The sequence below is a fragment of the Musa acuminata genome, chromosome BXJ1-6 (assembly GCF_036884655.1).
Source record: "Musa acuminata AAA Group cultivar baxijiao chromosome BXJ1-6, Cavendish_Baxijiao_AAA, whole genome shotgun sequence".
NCBI lineage: Eukaryota > Viridiplantae > Streptophyta > Magnoliopsida > Zingiberales > Musaceae > Musa > Musa acuminata.
In genome coordinates this window covers 36,073,932-36,097,991 of record NC_088332.1, presented here as the reverse complement: position 1 = coordinate 36,097,991, position 24,060 = coordinate 36,073,932, and the positions used below count along the sequence as shown (strand labels likewise).

Sequence of the window (24,060 nt, the reverse complement as noted above, 5' to 3'; positions counted from 1 at the left end):
ATTTTTTAAAAATTTATTTTAATTTTAAAAAATTAAGTCTCTCGTACCAAGCATTAGGAGCTTGTTTTAACCCGTAGAGAGTCTTAGATAATTTATAAACATGATTTGAATAAAAAATATTTTTAAATCTAAGTGATTATTTAAGATAAACTTCTTCTAAAATAAAATCATTAAGAGAAATAATTTTAATATCTATTTAAAATAATTTAAAATTTTTAAAACAAGTATAGACAAGGAGTATTCTTATGATATCAAGTTTAGCCACAAGAGCAAATGTTCCTTTATAATCTATATTTCTTCTTAATTAAAACTATTGGCTGCTAATCTAGTTTTGTTTTAAACCAAGATACTTTATTTGTTTTACTTATTTTTAAAGACTCATTTAGTATCGATTACAAAAATGATCATTAGGTCTATAAATAAACATTCAAACTTTATTTTTTAAAATTAATTTAGCTCTTCAAGTATTACCGAAACTCGAGTAATATTTAAGAGCATCATCAATGCATTAGATTCAATTTGAAATAGAAAAACAGCATATGCATAATTTTCTTTTAAAAAATAAGTTTTAAATATTTTTTAATAAATTCTCAATAATTAGCTTTTTACGATGTTCATCTACCTATTTTCATTCTTTGGGTGAGAATTTTTTATAAATAAATGTATCCAAGTTATTTTGGAGAGTGAAATTATCATTCAAATTTAATTTTTCAAGTTTAAAACAATCATCATCAAAATTAATTTTCATAGTTTGAGAAGATTCATAAATAGATTCTTCAATGGCTTAAAGATCCTTTACTGAAAACTCTATAAACTTTGGAAATAGAAGAGTATAGAAAATATATCTTCATTGAATTTAGCATCAATTTTTTTTTAAAGCATGGTTGTTATTTAAAATAAAATATTTATAATAAAAAATTTTAAAATATGAAATGTTAAATCTTTTATTATTCCATAACTCATAAGGAGTTTTAGATAAATGTGACATAATAAGGACCTTATTCATTATATAGCAAGTCATATTAATAGCCTTGACCAAAAAATATTTAGGTAAGCTATATTTATTGAGCATGGTCCTAGCCATCTACTATTAGTTCTTTTTTTTTTTTTTCAATAACTATGTTGGTTTCTTAGAGTGGAGAAGTTATAAGTCATAAAACTCTTAAAAAATAAGACTTTTAAATTTACCACCATAGTAACTATGAATAGATAAAATTATAAAATCTTTTCTTTTTGGACTTATTTATGTAACTTAATAAAATATTTAAATAATAATTTTTATATTCTAAGAAGTATGTATCCATTATATTAATCAATAATTACAAATACATATTTATTATCTCTTAGACTTGTGATATAAATAGATAAGTTTACATAAATTAGATGTAGAGGTATAGAGATACTTATTTGGTTTTTTGAGTTTAAAGCTATTTTTTATATTTTTTTTAATTGGCATAAATCATAAATCTTATCTTTAATAAATTTGAATTTAGGTTTTTTTATAAGTTTTTTAGTTTCAATTTAAGAATTTAATTTCATATTAACATATCCTAATTTCCTATGCCCATGCATCATGAAAGTTATCATGGTATAAATATTATCATTTCTTAAAACAATCAATGATTTATTTTTATTGTCAATGATAATTCAAATTTTACTTAAAATCTTTTGTCACAAAGTTAGCTAATACTTATTAAATTATGTTTCAAGTCATACCAAAAAGTATATCTTCAATCAAAATACTTGATTTCTTAACAATGTATATGATGTTAATGTTTTTTTCTTTGTTGTTATCTTCAAAAGTGACATATCATTCATTTCGATTGGTAAACTTTGAAAAGATTATGGATTTCTAATCATATATATTGAGCATCTACTATCAAGATAAAGTATTTTCTCTCGACTCTTGCTTGGATAAGTACCTATAAGAAAGAAAAGATTGATTTTAGTACCCATATAAGTTTGGGTCCTTCAAGGTTAGAAGTACCTTTCTTATATTTAGAGTTTAGATTCAATATGGTTCCTCTAGAGACCCAAACAAATTTTGTATATATATTAATATTTTTTATGATAGCAAAATTAAGCATAATAACCATGTCTATCACAAAATTTGCATATGCCTTTAAATGAGGTATGTGCTCTTGAGATATATAAGATTGGTCTTTTAATAAACTTAGTCACACCATATTTGATTTTATTGGAATGAAAACCAATTCATTCTCTTTTAGAAGTTCTTATCTAGCTAACATCATATCAAGTGATTTATTTTCAGAAGATTTTGAGTTTCCACATCTAGGGTAAGGAATAAAAGATATTGAGTAACATTTATCATGAGTATTTTTACTATATTAAACTCATTAATATGTAAAGCATGAACATTTTTTAGTGAACTATATTTTTTATCAATCTTTTTAAATCCATCATATAGGTCATGAAATACTTTAAAAAGTTCTTTATGCGATAAAGAGGTTTCAGAGTAATTAGTTACCTCGTTATCAAATATTATAAGGGCATAATTTTTTTTTTTTTTGGTGATTTGTACTTCTATCGTAGTCCGAGCTTTCTTCATTTGACCATTCTTTCTCTTGATAAATTTTTTTCTTCTTTTCCATGTACTTTATATATCATCTCATAGGTCATTAATAACCTTATGAATTCTTCAAATGAAAGATTGTTTAAATTATTTTCTTCTTGAATTATGATAATTCTTACATCTTAGTTCTTTGAAAGTGACTTAAGGATCTTATGTGATGGATCATGATTAGAAAAAAATTTGCTAAAAATATTTAATCCACTAATAAGATTCAAGAATCGAATAAATATATCATCAATGGATTCTTTTGGCATCATCATAAACTACCCAAAATCAAGTAAACTTATGCCATTGTGGATAATTTTCAAAGTATGCCAAATATTAAAAGTAGTTTTATAAATATTATAAATAAATATTATATTTAAAACATATAAAAATATTTATATATTTAATACATGTTTTTGAAATATGTAGATGTCAAGATTTTCTTTATACTTGTACAATTTATGACAACTTAACTTTACATGCATTTTAAAATCATTACTTATTAATGTAAAATGTTTAAATATCAAATCCTTCATCATGCTTATATAGTTCACAAAATATCAATTTCATATATATTTCAAATCATAACTTCTTAATTATACTTTTCAAAATAAAATATCTCTAAATATATTTTTATAATAAAAGTATAAGTATAGCTAATGTCACATACCAAAGCATAAATATTATAGTCTAAAGACTATTATTAACTTTTCATAAATAAGCATAATATAGTTAAGGATTAAGTGCAAGTATAACTAACATGTCGAAGCAATAGTCATAATAGTACTAATAGTTATGGCCATGTTATATTCTCGTAATAAGATCTAGAATCATGTTTAACCCTAATAATATAGGTAACACATATCTCTCTATGTCAGAGTTTAAAAGAAACTAGTTTCTGAATACATATTAATATTTAACCTTGAGTTCAGATCATCATCATACTCACTAGACAATTGTTATATCATAAAAAATATAGTAATTATTTTTTACCAAACTAAGAGTTTAGATAAATCTTTTAACAGATCTTTTTAAAATTATGTATTTTTAATTATTTTTATATATAATATTGAATGGATATTTTTATATAATCAAGATAACATAAACCAATAAATACTTATAACATGCAAATAGCTATTCAAACCATATGCTTTTCCAAATCATCAACATAGAGATTCTTTTACAATGCTTTTAAATAATAAAATGACTTATAATTCATGTAAATCATAAATATTTATAAATAGTAAATGCATGCATTAATATTTCTAAAAATAGATTAAACAACCATCAGATGTCATATATCCTTGATATAAGCATCTTGTGATCTTTTCTCTCATTTTCTTTTTTTTTTCTCAAACCGTTATTTTTCTCCTTTTATTTTCTTCTTAATATAAATATCTAATTACTTAAGAACATCATGATTCATTAATCTATAATTCAAAATATGAATATAATTAATGAAAATATAAGAGAATTCAAAATCATACATAAAATAATTTTCTTGAATTTTATCTCTCTAAATCGATTTGGCATCAAAACAAAACCTTCATAATTTTTTCTCTTAATTTTGTTTTCTCATTTCCTTTCTTTTCTCTCACTCCTCAATTTCCCTCTCGTGAACAATTTTTTTTATTTTTGTATTTTTCTTTTTTCTTTCTCATCCTTTCCTTCTCTTCTTCTTCTTCTTCTTCTTCTTCTTCTTCTTCTCCTACTTTCCTTTCCTTCCCCTTCTTCTTTCTTTAATTTTTTCACTCTCTCACACCCGATCCTCTATTAGTTTTTTTCTTCTTTCTTTTCCTCTATCTTCCTTCTCCCTTCTCTTCTCCTTTCTATTCTTCTCCCCTTCTCTTTTCCCCTCTTCTTCTTCTTCTGTTCTCTCTCTCTGTTCATCCTTTCTCTTCCACAAACTCCCACGCAGCAGGCAGCCTCTGTTTTCCTCGTGAGAGGTGCAGAGAGGCAGACGCTGGAGAAGAAAACCCTTTATTTTATTACTTTTTTAATTTAATCTCTAACAGTTTCATATTTACATTTTGTTCCTTAAAAAAATCTGAGATTTTACTATAGACTATCTTAGTCAACAAAGCCCTTAGTAAGATTCAAGACTGATTTAAGAGGTTTATTATCTCAGGCTGGAAAGACTATCCTTATCAGCTCGCGGTCCATAATACCATATTCTCATACATGTCTTAAATGAATACTAGAGTTTCTAAGAGGATTACTAAAAGAACGAAGAGAACCACTAGAGAGTTCTTCTGAATCATGCGGACCACAAGAACAAAATGAACTTGATAGGATGGGACACTATCACTAATCCTAAAGAAGAAGATGACGACTATTTGTGTCCAACAATTTACTTCCCTGTTGAACAATAAGCATCTGTTGTGGGTGAGGTTCCTTCCTGGCAGTTGTTGCAAAGCTTTGAAACCCTACTGCTTCTGATCTGCTCACATATGGAAAGCATGAAGGCAGGTCACCAAATGTTACGTTAACTCTTGCTCAAATCCTATAACTTCTCCTAATCCCTGAAACCCTAAGGCCTCTTCGTCTGAAATCTCACCCTTGAGATAGATCTTCATAGCTTACCAGCCTAATCAAATTTACATTCAAATCCATCTTATGGATGTGTGTGCCTTTCCCATCTCCTCCTTTCTCTACAAATCATGTAGCTCAAAATGATTTCTACTCTCCTCATCTTTTTTCTTTGGCTTTTACTTCATTTTGAACTTGAGTTGACTTCAGCACTCGATCCAAACTGCTTCAAACTCTTGGCGTGCTGCTAAAAGCAATTCTTTTGCCTCGCATACTGATCTCCTGCATTTGTTTCGTCTCTATGAATGCCTTATCTCCATATCTTCAGCCTGTATCTTCCTCCCTCCATCCAAGCTGATGGAGGTTGTCCTGCGAAGTGCCCAAGGGAATGAGTGAAGCTGCCAGCATGATCTAGCTCAGAGACCAAAACCACTCCCCGAGTACCATTCTGCCATCTCTATTGGAGATGCCAAAGAGTGAAATAGAATTGATGTCAGTCCTGGCTAGCTAGGTCATGCTCTGGCAGCTTCATTTGTTCCTTGTTGGACACAGGGAGCAGATCCACCACTCTCATCACAGACAAGAACAGGGAGGAGAACAGCAGTGTAAGCACGCTTTTTCTTTCCTTGCGCTGTTTGACATGGCCATGCATGCTCCTTGACCATGTTTATCCATCGATTCTCTTATCAGCAGGCGCACTACTCCACAGCAAGAAGGATCTTCTTTGCCTGCCCTTTCCATGCTACTCTTCTTATCTTTGTCTGTTGAAGGATGCCTTTCGTCATTATCGTATTACTACAACAACACTGGGATCTAATGTTTGTGCTAATATTCCTTCAAGCTATATTTCCATGGATTCTTCACTTCTACGTTGTCGTTGTATGTGTCAAAAGTATACCTGAAACCTTGACAGGATACAAGTTAGATTACACAAGCTGATATTACTAAAGCTTCGCCTCCACCATGGTGCAGTCACTGTTGCCCACACAAAATGAAGGTGAATGTAGCGTGGATCTCCATTGTGCACTGGGTTTCATCTCTGTAAGTGCTAACATTTTGCTAAGATCAGGACTTACCTTGGTGTGCATATGCATGTACATGAAATAATCAATATACATTATTTTGATTTCAAAAAAATCCTGTTGAGATAGACATATTCTATTATCAGAAAATGAAAAAAAATATGAAAATTCAAGTGAATGTGCTAAAAGAAGCACAAGTATTATATTGACTTAAAACAAAATGGAACAACATGACTTTGGATAACAAAAGTTTGAAAAAAAGAAGAAATCTATAATTATATGAATAAGATGAGTTGATTATTTCAAACTAAATGTGACAAAAATAAAGAAATTTTCTGCTCATTTTCATAGTTCTTTTGGTTTGGAAATTTGTTAACATTTGCTTATTACTTGTCTGTTCACTTCAATGATCTCTGTTTTCAGGTAACTGTAGGAATGTGAATTTTGGTTCTTGTTTTTGGATTATCTGTGATATCAGAAATGGGTCATAAACAACAGCCATGTTCAATCTTCTTGGAAGGTTTGGAGTGTGTTATTAGTCATGGCAATGAGCATTTGCAGTCTTATTGGTGGCTGAAACTACTGCATGGATTCTTGATGACATCCATTCCTAAGTAGTAAGTAAATATCAATTCTGATACATCCTGGAATTGACAGGATTCCTTGGCAAGCACAGGATGTGTTACTTGTCGGCATTTCACCTGGATGTTAACAGAGAAGCTTGGCCTTTGAAAGATCTGAGTTGGGAGGTAGATCATCTGTGAATCAAATTCTGCAACTTTGAAAGCTATAATAGACTGTTGTGCTTGCACATACTTGCAGCGAAGCTTACCATTGTCGCCAATTGATGAGCGAATTGTGCTTGACATAATGGTCATGGAAGCATAGTTGATTACCATTTGTAAGGAGGATTGATCTGATCCATATCATAAACATCAGATTAAATACTCAGGATGTTAAGCAGGTGAGTCTTCAAGGATGTGATGTCACTTTTAGCTAACAACACAGTCTCAATTCTCACAAGTGATCGAAAGTTTTTAGATGTTAACCAATAGAAAAAATTGGTGACAATGCATTAAAAGTAAAAAGACAAAAAAAAAAGGTAAATTCTACGACAGAAAGAAAGCAGCAAACTTTGTGTCTCGAGTACAAGGAGACAAAGCATAGATCATAAGTTCAGACAGCCATCATCATCCGCGAGAACTCCTCAAAATTCACTTGTCCATCGCCGTCGATGTCAGCTTCCTTGATCATCTGGAGAACCTCTTCATCTGTCATTTTCTCCCCGAGATTGGTCATCACATTCCTCAGCTGCACACAGTAAGTTCATGGTTACTCGAACAACCAATAGAGTCAGATTCTAAATTCTCGAAGATCAGTACTGTTTTGAAGTTTTGATGCATCCCAGACAAAAATTTTCTTTGACAAGTATTCTGAAATGTGAAAACCAGATAACTTCAAGCCATGTACGAGTTAGCACCGACCGACGTTTACCTCACTGGCTGAGATGTATCCATTTTGATCTTTGTCAAAGACCTTGAAGGCTTCTCTTAGTTCCTCCTCAGCATCGGTCTCCTACAACTCCAAGAATAGACAAAAATGTCATTTCTTATCTTGAAACCAACCAGTTTGATTAAGTTGCAGACGTCCTCTATGTTTCTCAATTTACTGAATTCTAATTACTCATCTTGGATGCTTCTATCGATACCTTCATCTTTCGGGCCATTAGATTCAAAAATTCTGCAAATTCTATGGTCCCATTGCCATTGATATCGACCTCCCTGATCATATCTTTTAGCTCTTGTTCAGTTGGATATTGTCCCAATGATCCAATGACCGTCGCCAGTTCTTCCAGCGTAATGCAGCCTATCATGCCATCACGTTAAAAGGAGAAAACTCAGTGCCAAATCAACTCAGAGATTACAGAGTAAAATACAGAGCAGAAAATATTCATCCCAAGCATTAAAATGACCATAAGAATGATTCTCTCTTTGATGACGTGAAATTAAACTCTAACCTCGATAAGCACATATTACAACTTAGCATAATAACTTGAGAACTGAAAGCATCTGCAAGCAAGTTGTCAATTTTGTTCGGTTTGATATAGGGAAGCCTCCCGATAATAAGAATGAATTGTTTTCAGAAGAAAAATCATTCAGGAGAAGAAGAGAAATTTTTGCTTGGAGGTAAGTTGCTTAATTCGCCATGACTTGAAGAAAAATACTCATATAAGGAGAGTCGTGATGCGACATGAATATGGATTCAGCATTTATTTTTTGCTCAAATAAAGAAAGCATACAATCGTAAAAAGACCTTTTTTTAATTGTTGTTGCATTTTTGTTAGACCTGATCAAGTTAGAACATTCATTAGTCTCAAAGACAAAAGGGGTCTAGATTTTTAGAGCAAGTTCTAATCAACCAAAAACAAAGTTGAAATACCAATGAAAGATAAGCATATGTCAAGCATAAGAACCAACCCACAAAACATGCAGAAGCTTTAACGAACAACACACTAAGAGAACCAAGAAAGGAAATGAAAACCGAAAACAACATGAAAAGGTTGGTAGAAGAAGAAGAACAAACCATCTCCATCTTTGTCAAAGAGGCAGAAGGCTTCCTGGAGCTCAGATATCTGATCAGTTGACAGGCGAAGATCCATGAAAACCTACTAGCCCAGAAACCAACAGGAGACAAGAAGAAGGAAGGATGTTCTAAGGTGTGATGAAGGTGGAGGAAGAGCTGAAAGCCTCTTGTAGGCTTAGATTTGGTAGAGATGGGCAAGGGAGGAGGAGCTTTAGCTTTGGCTGAGTAGCCTTGGCTGTTCAAAAGGCTGGTCAAATGACCCACCCTTTTGCAATACAATGCATTATGTTGTTGCAGTAGAAGTCCAAAGGCAAGTAGAGACTGTACCACCAAACTAAAGTGATATCTCTAATTCTATTTGATCCAAGTTGCTCCACCCTGGTCGCTATTCTTTTCCTTTCCAGCCCAGCTCACAAAGAGAGACTCCATCACCTCCACTCCCAACCCTCATCTTCTTTGTTGCTCATCATCCTTCTGCTTTCTTTCTTTAGCTCATCCCCTTGTCTTCTTTCTCTTTTACACTTTTGCTTTTTTCTAGGAATCGATAATTGCACCCTCCATGCATTCGGACAGGAAGGAGAGAGAAGAGTCTCTCATAAATGAAAACTAGTACAATTCAATAGAGTTGGGGCACGTTACCATTGTGTAATATCCAGTTCTCACTGTTCCTTCTTACAGTTAGGTAGGTACTCTGACCATGCTAGATTTCTAACTGTGTGAATCTAACTGAAATTTAGTTGGCCTAGAGCTGAAATCGAATCAAGGTCGGTTTGATGATGTCTGAATCAAATTATAGATATCGAATCGTATCGTTACAAGTGGAGAGATAATGCATATTGCAAGAAAATAATTCTTTCCATTAAAATTTATAAACTCAGTGAGATATTATTATTATTTATCGTAACTGAAAGACGAAGAAAACATGAGATCATTTACTGTCATAATCTCTTGACAAGATTATGCAAAAGGATCAGTACTGATCCCGTTCAGCGCAAAGAGATGCCAAGACTTGAACACCTGCATTCTGTCTTCCCTTTCATCATCAGGTGAGAGGCATCATGTTCCACCTTTATCTTTTCCATGATTCTTTTCTTTGTTTGCTTCTCTTCTCTTTCCACAACACCCTCCGCGCTTGCTTAGCCCATACGCGAACGGGGAAGGGGGAGAAGCCGGCGGCGAGGATGGGGGGGTGGGGGGCGGTGTTGCGAGACGAACAAATGTTCACGGCCCTGCCTCTTACGGCCCTCATAGCCTACCAAGTGTTTCTTATTGGATGAACAAATGGGACCCGCAGGCACCAAACACCAAATCCGCGGGGCTATGTATGTGGCGACGAAGAAACAGGTGCTTGTACTTTTATTTGGTAGTTGGGCGGTTGGCACGCAGTAATTGTCCCACCGACGCCGCACTCGATTCTTACAAATATTTGTATTTATTTATTCTGATAATACCACAAAATCATTATTTTTTATGTATATTTTCTTTTTTTTTTCCTTATTGGTGCATTTGATTTGGAGCTACAAAATTACATATAAATTCCTCTAGAATAAGTTTTTTTTTCTATATGAATAAATATTAGCTGTGACACAGGTGAGATACTAAATTCTAAGCCACAATTTGTTATGATATCATGACAAGGATTTTAATCTAATAATCATTAATTCCAATTTTTTAAGTAGATAGGGAAGACCTTAATCTATAACAATATATATATATATATATATATATATATATATATATATATATATATATTCTCGATCGATTCACCCATATGTGTGCGAGAGCATTTAAAAGTATCAGTTAAATCATGCATCATATATGACAGGCGTCAATGGCTAATAATTCTAAATAGTATTAGAGTAGAAGGTTTTACATTGAATAGTTATCATGTATATATCCTCGTCAATCTAAGTTTCATGTGTTCAATTTCAGCTAGTCTACTACTTACACGTCTCGTCTACAAAACTAAGGTTTAGATGGAATAACAATAATAAAAAAATATATAAATTGATTATGATTGTTTTGCATATCCAAATCATCTTCTTTTTTTTCTCTATTTCTTTTCTAAATATCACTATCTGAAGAACAAGAAGACGATTCAGTTGTTCTACCAAATTAATTTTGAATAGGTAAGAGTAGCATGCATTTTTTATTCTTTTAGATGGATAGAGAGAGAGAGAGAGAGAGAGAGAGAGAGAGAGTAGGGACAACTGTAGGTAGTGGTTGTACTTTTGGATTATCTCATATGCTTCCATCATGTGAGAAAAAAAAAAGTCCCTTACAATTGTCAACCTTCTTATCCCACTAGAATATATTTATCCTTGCATGCATTGCGTGGTGGTAGATCAGATGCATTTAAGCTTTCACGGCCGACCACGTCCAAGTTTCTAGATCACTGTTGCATGTACAGATCACAGCAACGTACGTACATTGCATGCATGCATGCATGTGAGATCATCGGCCCGCATGCCACCGCCACAAATTAAGTCACTCCAACTACAGGGCCACCTCACACTGCCACGTATTCTCGCCAGCTTGTGAGACCCCCGGGCCCCGCACCGGTTAAGGCAGGGAAGCCTGCAAACCCAGCCTTCGGCTTTGCTGGGTTGCAATCTTTGACTTCCGATACCCTTCTTGTTATCGAACTCGAATTTTGGAGAATTTGTATAATTGGATGTTAAATCTTAGGGTTAATTTTCTAATTGGATTAAAAAAAATACAAAAGTATAAGATTAATTTGAAATAAAGAAAAGGTGTGTGTGCTTTATTTAGAACGCGGATTGCTGGTTGATTTGGGATTAGGGTTTTAGATATGTCACCTTATGTTGAGATCCTCACCTAAAACCATCGAAACCGGTGGTTATGGACGATGGCCACGAAAGGAGGCAGGCTAAGGAAACATCACATCAACAGTATGATGAGATATCTTTCATATTCTTAAATCAAAATAATATGATGAGATCACATAAGAATAGCATTAGTATCTAAGAATGCTGAAATTAAAGAATTAAAATTTTTATATGTTTAAGAATTTAATAGATTCCTTTTAGCATTAGATTTATATGGAGGTATTGTATATTGGGATTATACTTCTACCGACTATAGTTTATCACGGGCTATATGTCACTATTTATGGTAGAAGAAGAAGGTTTTGTTTTCAGTATATAGACTCTTGACAAATAATACAATAATAATACGAAAGAAAGATACGTGAGAAAAATATCACATCTATATTATGAATATTTAATCTAAAAATAATTTAAGACATAATATATCTAAGATCTATCAAATCTATCCCCTCTCATTCGAGGGAGGCGATGAAGAATTCATGTGTTTATAATTTTATTATTTTATTACAATATATCGTTATGATATCGTTACAAGATGAATATATGGAATGAAGATTATGATAATCTTTTATCTGTATCATATCTTAGTATATTTTTAAATTACAACATTATGATGACATTAATTAGGTGGCATTAGTATCTCCGAATATCAAATTTCTCGGCTTAGGACTTGGTTACTTTCCCTATGAGAATCAAAATTTTCATATGTTTAAGATTTCAATAGGTTCCTTCAAGCCATAGATTTATTATTTTTTGAAATAATTTATTATGTATCTGACCTCTACAGAAAAGCCCTTACTTTTAAAATTTTTATAGTAAAAAACGAATATGTGAAAAAAAATCAGACTCCTCTCTTCTAAATCAGAGAAGGATCATGGCAAGATAAAAAAAGTTCTTATTTGTGCAGCTTCAAGTTCCTCTTATTTGTGTAGCACCAATCTTACAGCATATAAACACACTCTAATCGAGCAAAGAAGAGGGTCATATCATCTTTATCATCTTTACCATGTTGGATTGTCCTTTGATCCTGCTTGCTACACTCTAGTAAACCTGGTATGAGAGCACCCAAAAGGATTCAAAGAGATTTCATTCTCAATTTATTCCTCTAGCACAGGAAAATAGTTTAATAAAACTTCTAAAGTAGCTCTTATTCAAAGCACATTCCAATATAATTGCTAACAGTAACAAGAGAGAGATGCAAGAATGATATTGACAGGAAGAGATAAAAAGAAGACAAATTGAGATCTTTATATAGCTCACTGATGTAGTGAGTATAAATTCCACACAATTTGTATGAGATTTTATAAAAGAAAGCATATTTCAAGTTTTGTATGCTCACTATTATTATTATTGTTGTTATTAAGATTAACTACCAGAAATCCTAATACAGCCACACAAGAGACTTACATTTCTATGCATGTAGTTGTCTCTCCTCCCATAGAGATAGTCCCTCAAAGCTACTCTATTTCTTCTTGCAGTTTTACCTTGCCTGTTCTCATGCACTTCTTCCTCAATTCTCATCAAGACATGTTGGTTCCTCTGCAGTTTAAGCTCCAACCTTCCAACCTTCTCTGATCGCAACTTTACCTGTTCTGAAATTTGCCTTCTTTCAGCGTCGCATTTATCTTCAGGTCCAATTGTTCTATCATCATGAGAAGAGCAGTCTTTGGCCATCATTTTCAATCTGGAATTGGCATCGATCAGCTCCAACATGGATCCTTCGGTCTCCTTCAACTGTTCTTTGATAATATCGTGCCCATAACTTGCAGGGAGCTTTTCCTTTTGAGAGCTCATCCTCTTGTTCAACTCCCCTATGCTTCTTTTAAGGTCTGATAGTCTTTGTGCATCAGAATCAAGTCTTCTGAGGACTCTCTTGTTCCATTCCTGTTTGGATTCCAAAGATCTTTGGTGTAGATCTAACTTATCGATGCTCTGTGCATCATGGATTAGCACCGGAAGTGCCTTTGTCTTTAATATTTCAACTTCTTTCCTTGCTGCCTCTGAACTAGCACCAGAGTCGAGCCTTTCGTGCTCTAGAAGATTTGTGATATCTATGATCACCTTTTGAAGAACTATGACTTTATCGATCAACTTCTCCATCAGCAGAACTCCAGCTGCTTTTGTGCCCATAGGTTTTTCATTTGGTTGATTGCTATCACAATACTGGTGAGACATCAAGGACATATCCTGTAAAAACAATATGCTTAGCATGTCGGACATCCAAACTTGTGATTCCAGTTAGCAAGACCAGTAATAAATTGCATGACAATAAGACCGAAAATATTTATATGAGAGGACAGGACAATATATTAAGAGGGCAAAAAGAAAATGCACAGGGTCTAGGTTATGCTCTCCTGCAACTAAAAGTTCATATATTTGTATATAACACATCTGGGAGACAAGCCAGCAGCTATCTCCTGAAAAGCAGACAATTATCTGGCTTCACCCACAAACTGAACAGCAGATCAGCTTATTGTCATTTGGCATCTATTTAGAGTGCATTATCAGCCCTATATTTCAGGCAAGGTTTGCCGTACCGGACTGTACCGCCTGGTACGGGCGGTACGTACCGATCCGACAGGCTAACGGTACGCGGACCGCCCTGTACTGGTCCGCCCGTACCGAGAACTGTAGTAGTGCACTGTAGCACTGTAGTAGTGCACTGTAGCACTGTAGCAGTGCTATAGTGCTCGGTACACCTGGGTGTACCGAGCGGTATACCGTACCGTACCGGTACCGAGCCCGGGTCGAAACGCCGGTACGGTACGGTACGGCGAACCTTGATTTCAGGAATATTTTTGTTTTTGATTCTAAGTTTTTTTTCATCTCTCCAAGGGTACTTGTTCACCATGAGTTGCATGACAATATTGAGCCCCAGAGTCTATTACCACCTGAATAACCTAAATCGCCAATAGTGTCCTGTGGTGCAGCAGGGTCCAGACAAGAATAAATGGGCTGTCCTACAGCAGCACCCCTTTCTAGGGGTTTTGAAATTGAGTAGTATCCATAATAAATTTCCCTAAAATTGCTTTTGATTAAAAAAAGATGATTGTGTAATGTAAATACAAGATAAGTATAACGTGGGCTTTTATATCACAATAAGATTGCTATGTATAATGTGTTGATATCACAATAAGATTGCTTTGTATAATGTGTTGATATCACAATAAGATTGCTTCTTTTGGCTCTAGGTGAATAGGATTTAAGCCACAGAGAGTATGTTATCTTGCAAAGGTAAGCAAGCATACATTGACCCTATAATGGATGTGTCTGTTGCTTAAACATGAGATAAAAAATCATTTTCATTTGCAGTTAGATGAGTACCTCTTTTGCATGCTTGATCAATAGTTGAAGCTTTGAAATTGACATGATTTGCTCTTCAATGGAGGCAACACCATCCCATAGAGATTTTAGCATGAACAAGTAAATATCTAAGTTAGCCTTCAGTCCTCTATTTTCTCCCTCCAGGTCATGAAGCTTATTCTTGAGCTCTTCCATTAATTTCTTGCTTAAAGAGAGTTCAGCAGCTAGTATCTCTTTTCGCACCATAGCACTGATCTCGCCTTCTACTATTTGCTCATGAACCTTCTCATCCTGCAGTGCTGCATAAACTGTTAAAAAATGGATATCGTTCAACTTTGCTGTTAATTCCCCTTCACATTGCACAATCTCACTTTTTCTTTTCTGAAGCTCTGAGGTCAGCTGCTCCTCCCTGGATACAAGAACTTCAACACTTCTATGCATTTCATCAATGTCCCTCTGCTTTATCTTATTTTCTTCACCAAGAAATCTAATCTCCTCATAGTTAGCAGTTACAACTTGAGATAAATTTGAAACCTTTTTCTGCATCTCTTTCTGAGTTAGTTTGGTCTCAATGTTATTTAGCTGAAGAGCCTCAAGGAGTCTGTTCAATTCCATGTTCTTCTCTTGAGTGGACTTAACCTTCTTATTTGATTCTGATAGTAGTTTTTCTTTCTCTATCAATTCATTTTTTTTTGTTTCTACTTGAAGATCTAATTCTTCAAATAATATTGTAACAGTGTTCAGATCAAACTCTGAAATCAATAGGTGATTTCTCAGCTCTTCTTCCAGATAGGTAATGGAGTCTGAAAAGTGCATCTTTTCCACTTCAAGCACCTTCCTTTTCTCATTTAGTCTGCTAATCTCACTGGAAAGATCATTTTTAATCACATGAAGAGAATCCAGATCACAACCAAGGGACTTCAACTCCATGATTCTCTCAGCATGAAGACTCTTGAAGAATGAATAAAGATGATCCAGCTGCATGGCCTCCACAAGAACTTCATTATGCTCCTCTCCCAAAATATTGTATTGCTGCCTTAAGTTGTAAAATTCTTGTGACAGACTCATCTTTTCGTCAAGTAGCTTGACGAGTTCACATCGTGCTGTCCGGTTATCCTCTTGCATATCAGCTAACTGCATGTGCAGGACCTTGATCTCAGTCTTCAATACTTCTTCTCTTTGGTTGCTTGCTTCCATGTATCTCATTACTTGTTCATTCCTTTCTAGGAGTTCATGTTTCTCATGTTCCAACACAAATAGTTCCTCATTTTTCATTTCAAGCTCCCTTTCAAGTGAATATGTCTGCAATCTAAGATTGATCACATCTAATCCTGTATTCCTCATTAAAGTAACAAGAACTGATCTCTCAAGTTGCGACTGTTGATAATTACTCTCTGCTTCTGAAGCAGAATTCAGTAATCTTTCAAGTTCACTGAGAATTATATCTAGGCAGACTTCATCCTGGATTTCTTCCACAGAAATAAATTCTTTGTGTAAGTTAAGTGCTTTATACAGAAGATGGATCCTGTCACTTAATTTCTCACTATGCCTTGTCAATGACATTATGTTTCTCATGTAGATGAGCTTTTCCTGCTCAAGTTTTGAAACGAGTGTCTCTGCATTTCTACAAGCCTTTAGATACTTCTGACCTTCAAGAGAAAGAACCAAATTCCTTTCTTTCAAATCAGATAAACACTTTCCCAAGATGAAATTTTCCATCAGTTCCCTGATAAGATTATGCTGTTCAGCTTGAAGTTCCTTCTCTTTGTGTTGGTTTTCCTCTTGCAGGAGAGAGATTTGGTTCTCTGAAGTGCCTAGGAGATGCTTGTATGATTGGGTAATAGTATCACGCTGTTGTTTTTCTATTTTCAAAATATCTCCAAGCTCCTTGACTTGATTGATCATCAGATCTCTTTCTCTTGAGAAGCTCAGGTACTCGTCCTTAAGTTCTTCAAATCTATGTTCCACATTTTCCAGATTTGTGGTAACACTTTTCACCTAAGATTACTCATTCAAAGAAAAGACTGTTTGGTCAACACATGGTCGATAAATCAAGGACAGTAGTTATATTTTCAACTAGGAAAATGCAATTGTGTGCAGGTTCATCTATTTTGTTCTGTGTTCCTTGTGTGTGCCAAAGAGACACACACACGTAGGTAAAGGGAAGGAAGTGATGTAAGGAGGAGCACCTTTTACCTGAGATACAAGAGCATACTTCTCAGCAAGAAGACCCGAGTTCTGATCATCAAGAAACTGACACAATTCTTCAAGTTTTTTCACTTTTGACCGCAAACCCTCTACTTCCCTGCTTGCATCAGATAGAGAGTTCTCCAAAAAGGTATTTTTTGCTGAAAGCACCTGCAGATTCTCGCTAAGAATCTTGAACTGAGAGGCAACTGAAGTCCTCTCATTAACATATATGGAAATTTCACCTTTTAGAGACTCCTGTGATTTTTCTAGTGCTACAACCTTCTCTCTTAAAGCTTCTAACTCAACATTTGCATCTGAGAGAAACCTTTCTAAGACAATATTTTTCTCAGAGACTTTGTCCATATCTTTCAGATTCTCCACAAGAAGCTCCCTCTCAGCCTCATATTTCTTGCAGACTTCTTTCAGTTCACAATTTCCATTTTGCAAATCCTTGATGGCTGCCTTAAGGGATTCTGAAAATATGATGACAGCCTGCATTTTTTCCATTAGATCTTCATACCTCCATTCGAAATCATTTTTTTCTTCTTTCAGATAATAAAGTTCTTGGCTAATAACTTTATTTTCTCCTAAGAGAAGCCTAATTTCATCCCCAAGTTCTTTTTTCTTTTCCTTCAACAAAAGTATATCATCTTGAAGACCATTTATCATCAATGTAGAATGAAGATTTTGTTCATTTAAACTGTTAATTTCGTCCTTAAGCTTGCATATTTGTTCCTCTAAACCCATATTACGTTGTTCCATGTTTCTCAATTTCTCAATCCCTTTCTGAAACTCCTGACCTAAAAGCTTTGCCTCTTCCTGAGTTTTGATGTACTTCTTTTCACTTGAAACAAGAGCCATTTCAGCTTCCAAGAATTGCTGGTACTTGTCTTGTAAGGTAGTTTGGAGTTTCTCCAACTCCTCCTGCTTCTGGTTAATTTCATGTTCTTGCAATTTTGCTTTATTCTCTAGTGTGTCCAAACCCAATTGTAGAGATCGATTAAGCTCTTCAGCATGTTTGAGTTTCTTGGCTTCCTTTACCAAGCCATCACTGTTTTTTTGCAAATCATGTTGTGTGTTTGAAAGCAGAAGTTCCAGACTAGATATTCTTTCAAGAGAAACCTGGTATTGAAGAAGAGCTGCATCTTTCTCAGAGTTTAATTTAGATAGGGTTCCCTTCAAGCTTTGAACTTCATTTTCAGCATTATTAGCACACTTAGATTCTTCCTCCAAAGGTTTTACACCTTTTACCTTCCTTTCAGATGAATTTGCATGTGCTTCCTCCCCCTTACCAGTCGCAAGCATTTCATTGTATTGTTTCAAACCTTTTTTGCTGGAAAATTGATCACTCTCTTCAGAGTGTGACCTATGACTTCCTTTTGCATCCGAGTCAAATTGATCAGATTGAATTAGTGAACGAACTGGTAAAAGCATTTCAGGACTGTGTGGCTTAACCTCATTGCCAGATAAGCCATAAGGTGACTCATCTGGAATCGATGACAGGATTTGGTTCGGGAATGCCTCTGCCATTGTTTGATGAGCATGGCGGAGTGCTCTAGTCGAGTGTTCATATCTTTCTGCTAAAGCACGATACCCCCAATAGAGCTCCTCCACCAAATTCATAAGCTCAGGGCGCTTCTTGTAGTACATCTCTGCTCTCCGTGCAAAGGAATCACCATCTTCTTCTATGAGCTTGATCATTGCTTTGACCTTGTCGTTCATACCTGTTAAGTGCACCCTTCTTAGTTAAGACAGTTTATAAGATCATTAAAATTTTGAAGTTCTGATATTGAACACTAACACAGTTCATCTATAAATCTATAGAAAACTTGCAAAAGAAAAACCAGATCATGATAAAAGGAAAAGATTCATCAGAACATCTGTTCTTTGATGTCTGTCATGTTCATTCTTTATAAATTTTGTCATGCCTTCTACATGATTAGTGTAAATTGCATCTCACCAAATATAAGAATTTTTTGTTCTCATTGTAAATTGTTGGCATAGTTATGTCTCTCGTTCTGGTCCTAAAGAATTGTAGGGAAGTGGTGTCTCATAACATTTGAGTTACCACCAGAAGCAAAATAGTGATTTTATGTGCAAACTCCTGTTTTCCAATGCTTATGCATCAGAAAAAAGATATTCATGCCATGTATTTCCATAACATTGACTCTATTGATCAGCTCTCCTGGTGTCAATTTTTTTCATTTCCATAATAGTAACAAGAGCTAGCAGTCCAACTATTAATAAACCAGAAATAGATCATTGGAACACTGCCTTTGGAATGACTTAAATAATGTTTTACCTTTAAGACGAGTTGCAGAGTTTTGAGAAGTGGTTACTGTCGATTGGCAATGAGCTTATAAGATCCTATGCTTTTAAAAGCAAAACTTTTCTTTAAATTTCCGATGAACTATAACAGAAATTTTAGGTCTTCATTTTGCCAATTGATACTTTTATTTGAAGCTGTCATTCTATCCTTCTCATTCACAATTGTCAGAGAAATTTTCTTCATTCACATTGTCAAAAAAATCTACCAAACTTATATATTTATGTTTTCTTTGGCATATATGTCAATTTGATCATGAAACAACTTGCAAGGATTGTCGTGCCACCCAAAATGGTATAAAACGGGAGGTATGTACTCGTCTGCCAACTGATTGGTACACTAACCAATCCATTTTGGACGGTACACAGGGAACATGTTAGCTATGGACTGATACGGATGATGTATCGGCTGATATGGTCGAAACTCATGCTGTATCAACCGATACGGTCACTATTGATTGGAATTTGACCGATGCTAACCCAAATCGGGTCAAATTTGAACCCACGGTCAAATTGACCATTGGGGCCTCTTTTGAGCTTTAAACCCCCTCCCTATCCCCTTTCACTCATTGTCATTCACTTTCTCATTTTCACTCTCTTTCTCACTCTTTCCCAAACTCTCACTCGTGGTTAAAATTCCTAATCGACAATTAGCATTAATCAAGCTATTGATTTGGATAAAAGAGGGATTATAAACCTAATTAAATTCAAATTAGACTTAATTAATATCATTTTCATTGGTTTAGGTCCAATTAGGGGTCATTATGTATAATTTTGAACCTAGAATTTCTATTCATTTGTCTTATATGCATTCTATTATTATTTAAATATAATAAAATACCATTAAATTGATATAAAAAGCCCTTTTCTCCCAAAACCAGTATGTACCGGCAATATTAACATACGTTATGTCGGTACTAATTGATACATACTGGTCCGACATACCACCGGATGGTACAAGACAACGGTCCTTGATCTTGATTAGTACATACTGTTTTGTAGTGGACCAGAGGGAACCAGAAAAAACATTAGTTCAAGTTAAGTATCCAAAGAATTCAAGTCAGTACAAGTTTTGATGTGTTGCTGTAGTACTCGATGGTCAAGTTCTAATTTAGTGCAATTAGTAGCTGGCCAATATTTAATATTTAAAAGCTTTCCTTGATTCATTAAGTAGACTGTGTGTACAACATCAAATAAGTAAACACTAGGATTGCCATCTAGAATATACATCTTTGTTCTGAAGTTTTCTAGTTTGTCCCCAGAAGGATGGAGAACTAAATTATGACCATATATATATATATATATATATATATATATATATATATATAATATGAATCATCTTATTTGTTTTTAGTTTTAGACCCTCTATAATTCAAATAACAATCCTTTTTCCACCATTTGCATACCACCTCAACTATTAGTTTGATCAAGTAGAAATGTCACATGGAGCACATTCTATAGAACAATTAAATCATATTTATCAGTGCTGATAATTTAAGTTTGATATAATGCAACTATGGTCGGAATCATATGTTGCTGGTGCTTAAGTACACATCAAACCGTAGAAAAGCATCACATCTGGTAATAGGTCTCATATCTCGTGTTAATTTTTCCTCTTGTTTTTCCAATTCATAAATCAAAACCAAAAAACATAGACAGGCAGGCATGCCTAACCATTTCATTGGTGTGCCAACCCAGCATGCAAAGCAGGGGAAGAGAACTCCAGACAACTCGCAATTTTGTAGTCAACATGCCTCAGTAAAATGTGATATGTCAATGCAAGTATTATGTCAATCCATGGTAGAATGTCAGTGCATAGACAACTTCACTTTGTAGTTAAAGAGAAAAGGAATTATCAATTTAGATGAATTGGAGAAAAATAAACGAACTAAATAAAGAATTAGAGTGACAAAAGTGCAACTATTTAAGACATGAGGAACACTAATAGAAGACTTTTCTTGTGGTGAAAAATAAGCATACTTTCTGGCTAGTAAGGTAAAAACTGATCCTATTGGTGAGAATCTACCCATTAGTTTGGTGAGAAGGAAAGAGCACAATCCTTTAAGGTTCTCCTGAATCCATTTGGAATTATTTGGACTGATATGACTGCCCCACCATGAGTACAGGTGTATTGGTTCAACATGTGAGAAGTTTGCCATCGATCTAAGCAGGACAAAGAGATTAACTCAGAAGTTGAGATAAGAAAAAGCTTGATAGTTACACCAATAAAAATGTAGGTAACCAATCCAAGCTAGAACAAGAACTGAACATAACCAACGAACCCCACTTCACAGGGATACCAAAGCTGAAGTGAAATCTGGTGGTTCTAATTCTGATTCCGATGTACTTTAGTCTATCTAGCCTGTTGCATAGGCATGAACATTAAGATGTCGATTAGGGAAAAGAAGAATTTGATTTCAGATTGAAAGTGAGCATAAAGACTATTTTACATACAAAATGGAGAGGTGGATACCAGGATAATCTCTAACATCTTTGCTTAAGCAGGGGAACTATTACCTGTTGGAGATCATATATATATATATTCAGACTTAAACAAACTGAAGAATCTTAAAAGTTCAAACCATATTGGAGAAAACCCGAAGTCTGGCAATAAAGAGGAATCAACCCAAAATAAGGAAGAAACCAGAAGTATCCTCCATGATTTACTAAATATCATACGTTTCAGGAATAAAGTATAGCATTAACAAAACATATCCAGATCCACCATCTACAACATTAAGATGGAAGGAGGAAAAGTGCATCAAGATATATCAGGAAATGGACTCTACAAAGAAGAGGAAACATAAGAGGGTTGAACACCTACAGATGAAATTAAACAGTCTGAACAGAAGATGCAATTACAACCCACTTTTGCATCAAATCTTTTGCAGCAGAACAAAGAAACTCAACTGTACAACACTCAATTGATAAAGAGATATAACACAAGAAGATGGTCTGTGTAAGTATGTTCATCAAAAGATCCATCAAGATATGAGGATACAGCATAAGAGAAAAGAAAGAGAAGTTTGATCTTGCAACACTGACTCTGAGAAACTCCAAAACACAAGTGGAAACAATACCAAGAAGAGCAGAACAACCAACTTTTGCAAATGAATGACAATTGAATATTTAGGGGTAAAAAAGAAACAATTTTTTTGGAGGATATTAGTAGCATCCAAGAAAAAGAAACCCAATAATCACCACGAGGTGTTTGAGTATATTGCACCAAAACATGGACACAGAAGCAGAGCATACAGCAATAGAGACAAGAAAGAACAACCTTCACGATTCGACGTTGAATGTGAGTAACCGTAATTCAATGACATAGGAGAACGGAAGAAACCTAATCATCCATCCAAAACCAAACCAAAATCACGACCCGGAAGAGCAGAAGGACCAACTTTTGCAATTAAACATCAAGAAAACGTTAAAACAAATCTATAACATTACTATCAATATCAATACACAAACATGATATCGATCGCCATCAAAACATGAAAAGATTTCTGTTTTAGACAAGAAACCAATTTTTAGGAGAAAATCAGGAGAATGAAGACGTACCACCAAGCAGACATGGAGTGGACTCCGAGAAGCAGCTGGTGATTGATGAAATCCCCTCCAGCTACCTCCTCTTCTCGGTCACCCTCAACCCATCTTCTCCTCTCTCTCTCTCTCTATGTATATGCATGTATATTCATCACACCATGTAGAAGCACTTCTAGCGCTGGCAGAAAGAAGCAAAGGGTGCACACATGAACGGAGAAAACAGTAGAACAAACAAGGCCAAAAAGAACACGACATCAGAGACATACACACACATGGGTTCTTGTCAGATCCGACATATGTGGGTTTCGTCTGGTTTGGGCCAATAAGAAATAGGAGAGGTGTAATGGTGAGGCAAAGGGTGGTCTTTTATCTGTGCAGGCTGCAGTGGTTTGAGGCGAGAGGACGGCAATGTATGCGTTCTTGGTGGTGTTCTTTTATTGGGAGCGAAAGTCAAATATTTGACATTTAGAATTTTTTTTTCTCTTATAGATACTGAAATATATTTAGGTTTGGAATTCCAGCCTTAATTATTTATATAAATAAATTATATGGTATAGTGGTTATTGTTTTAAGCTTTAAGTTTAATGATAGGCAATTTTATTTTTATCAATTGAAACTATATTAACTTACGAGGAAGTTAATTATATTATATAAAATAGATAAATTATATATATATATATATGTTAGAAACTAAATATTTGAATATAATAGAAAATATAGATTTTATATTACTTTTGGATTTGACATGGCATGTCATTTAATCTTGAGATCAAGTGAAAACAGCATTGGTTAGGACATTATATTTTATATTAAGAAAAAACTTGTTGATGATTGTCTCAAGGATATTTGTGAATTGAGTTTGAAATCAGCCTCATGTTGATTAATAAGCAAAAGAAAGGATTAGTTTAGCAACACCTGGCTTCATTAATTTCCTAATGTTTTGATGACCTTAAAGATTTCATGTTCGCCAATCCTCAATCATCCACATAATTAAGATGGTGTTTCTTGTATTGCAATTCCTTTTGTTAGGATATGGGGTTGAAATATAAAATTGTTTCTCTATGCATAATGGCAATGTTAGGCAAAATGTAATTTGTTGTATCCCAACATTTTGATTTATGTATTTTTTTTTCTC

The 24,060-nt window shown here is 34.4% G+C and overlaps 2 protein-coding genes across 5 annotated transcripts; both read right to left on the bottom strand.

The window, feature by feature from the left end:
- Positions 1-7,143: 7,143 nt before the first annotated feature.
- Positions 7,144-9,013, bottom strand: LOC135676769 (uncharacterized). Its single transcript, XM_065188299.1, has 4 exons — positions 8,713-9,013; positions 7,838-7,995; positions 7,624-7,704; positions 7,144-7,440 (listed from the first exon to the last, which is right to left on the bottom strand). The coding sequence occupies exons 1-4, from the start codon at positions 8,786-8,788 to the stop codon at positions 7,306-7,308; spliced, it is 450 nt and encodes a 149-aa protein (XP_065044371.1). The 5' UTR covers positions 8,789-9,013; the 3' UTR covers positions 7,144-7,305.
- Positions 9,014-12,790: 3,777 nt separating this feature from the next.
- Positions 12,791-23,155, bottom strand: LOC103988965 (protein NETWORKED 1D-like). 4 transcript variants are annotated; one of them, XM_065188297.1, is made up of 7 exons: positions 22,941-23,155; positions 21,834-21,896; positions 21,662-21,741; positions 21,406-21,542; positions 17,061-18,778; positions 14,886-16,862; positions 12,791-13,748 (listed from the first exon to the last, which is right to left on the bottom strand). In XM_065188297.1, exons 4-7 carry the CDS (start codon positions 21,536-21,538, stop codon positions 12,927-12,929), a joined length of 4,650 nt encoding a protein of 1,549 aa, XP_065044369.1. In that variant the 5' UTR covers positions 21,539-21,542; positions 21,662-21,741; positions 21,834-21,896; positions 22,941-23,155; the 3' UTR covers positions 12,791-12,926. The 4 variants fall into 4 exon arrangements, with proteins under 4 accessions (XP_065044369.1, XP_065044368.1, XP_065044370.1 ...); XM_065188296.1 differs by having other exon boundaries at positions 21,853-21,896; XM_065188298.1 differs by lacking the exons at positions 21,662-21,741; positions 21,834-21,896.
- Positions 23,156-24,060: the final 905 nt, after the last annotated feature.

Bases quoted from the DNA above. Each gene is read 5' to 3' on its own strand.
- LOC135676769 (XM_065188299.1), bottom strand. From the start codon at position 8,788: ATGGATCTTCGCCTGTCAACTGATCAGATATCTGAGCTCCAGGAAGCC. The intron at 7,705-7,837 runs GTATCGATAGAA...TTGGAGTTGTAG, and splicing joins TAATGGCCCGAAAGATGAAG to GAGACCGATGCTGAGGAGGA. The intron at 7,441-7,623 runs GTAAACGTCGGT...TACTGTGTGCAG, and splicing joins GATACATCTCAGCCAGTGAG to CTGAGGAATGTGATGACCAA.
- LOC103988965 (XM_065188297.1), bottom strand. From the start codon at position 21,538: ATGGCAAACTTCTCACATGTTGAACCAATACACCTGTACTCATGGTGG. The intron at 16,863-17,060 runs GTAAAAGGTGCT...GAGTAATCTTAG, and splicing joins AGTATGCTCTTGTATCTCAG to GTGAAAAGTGTTACCACAAA. The intron at 13,749-14,885 runs GTACTCATCTAA...TTGTTTTTACAG, and splicing joins TGATCAAGCATGCAAAAGAG to GATATGTCCTTGATGTCTCA.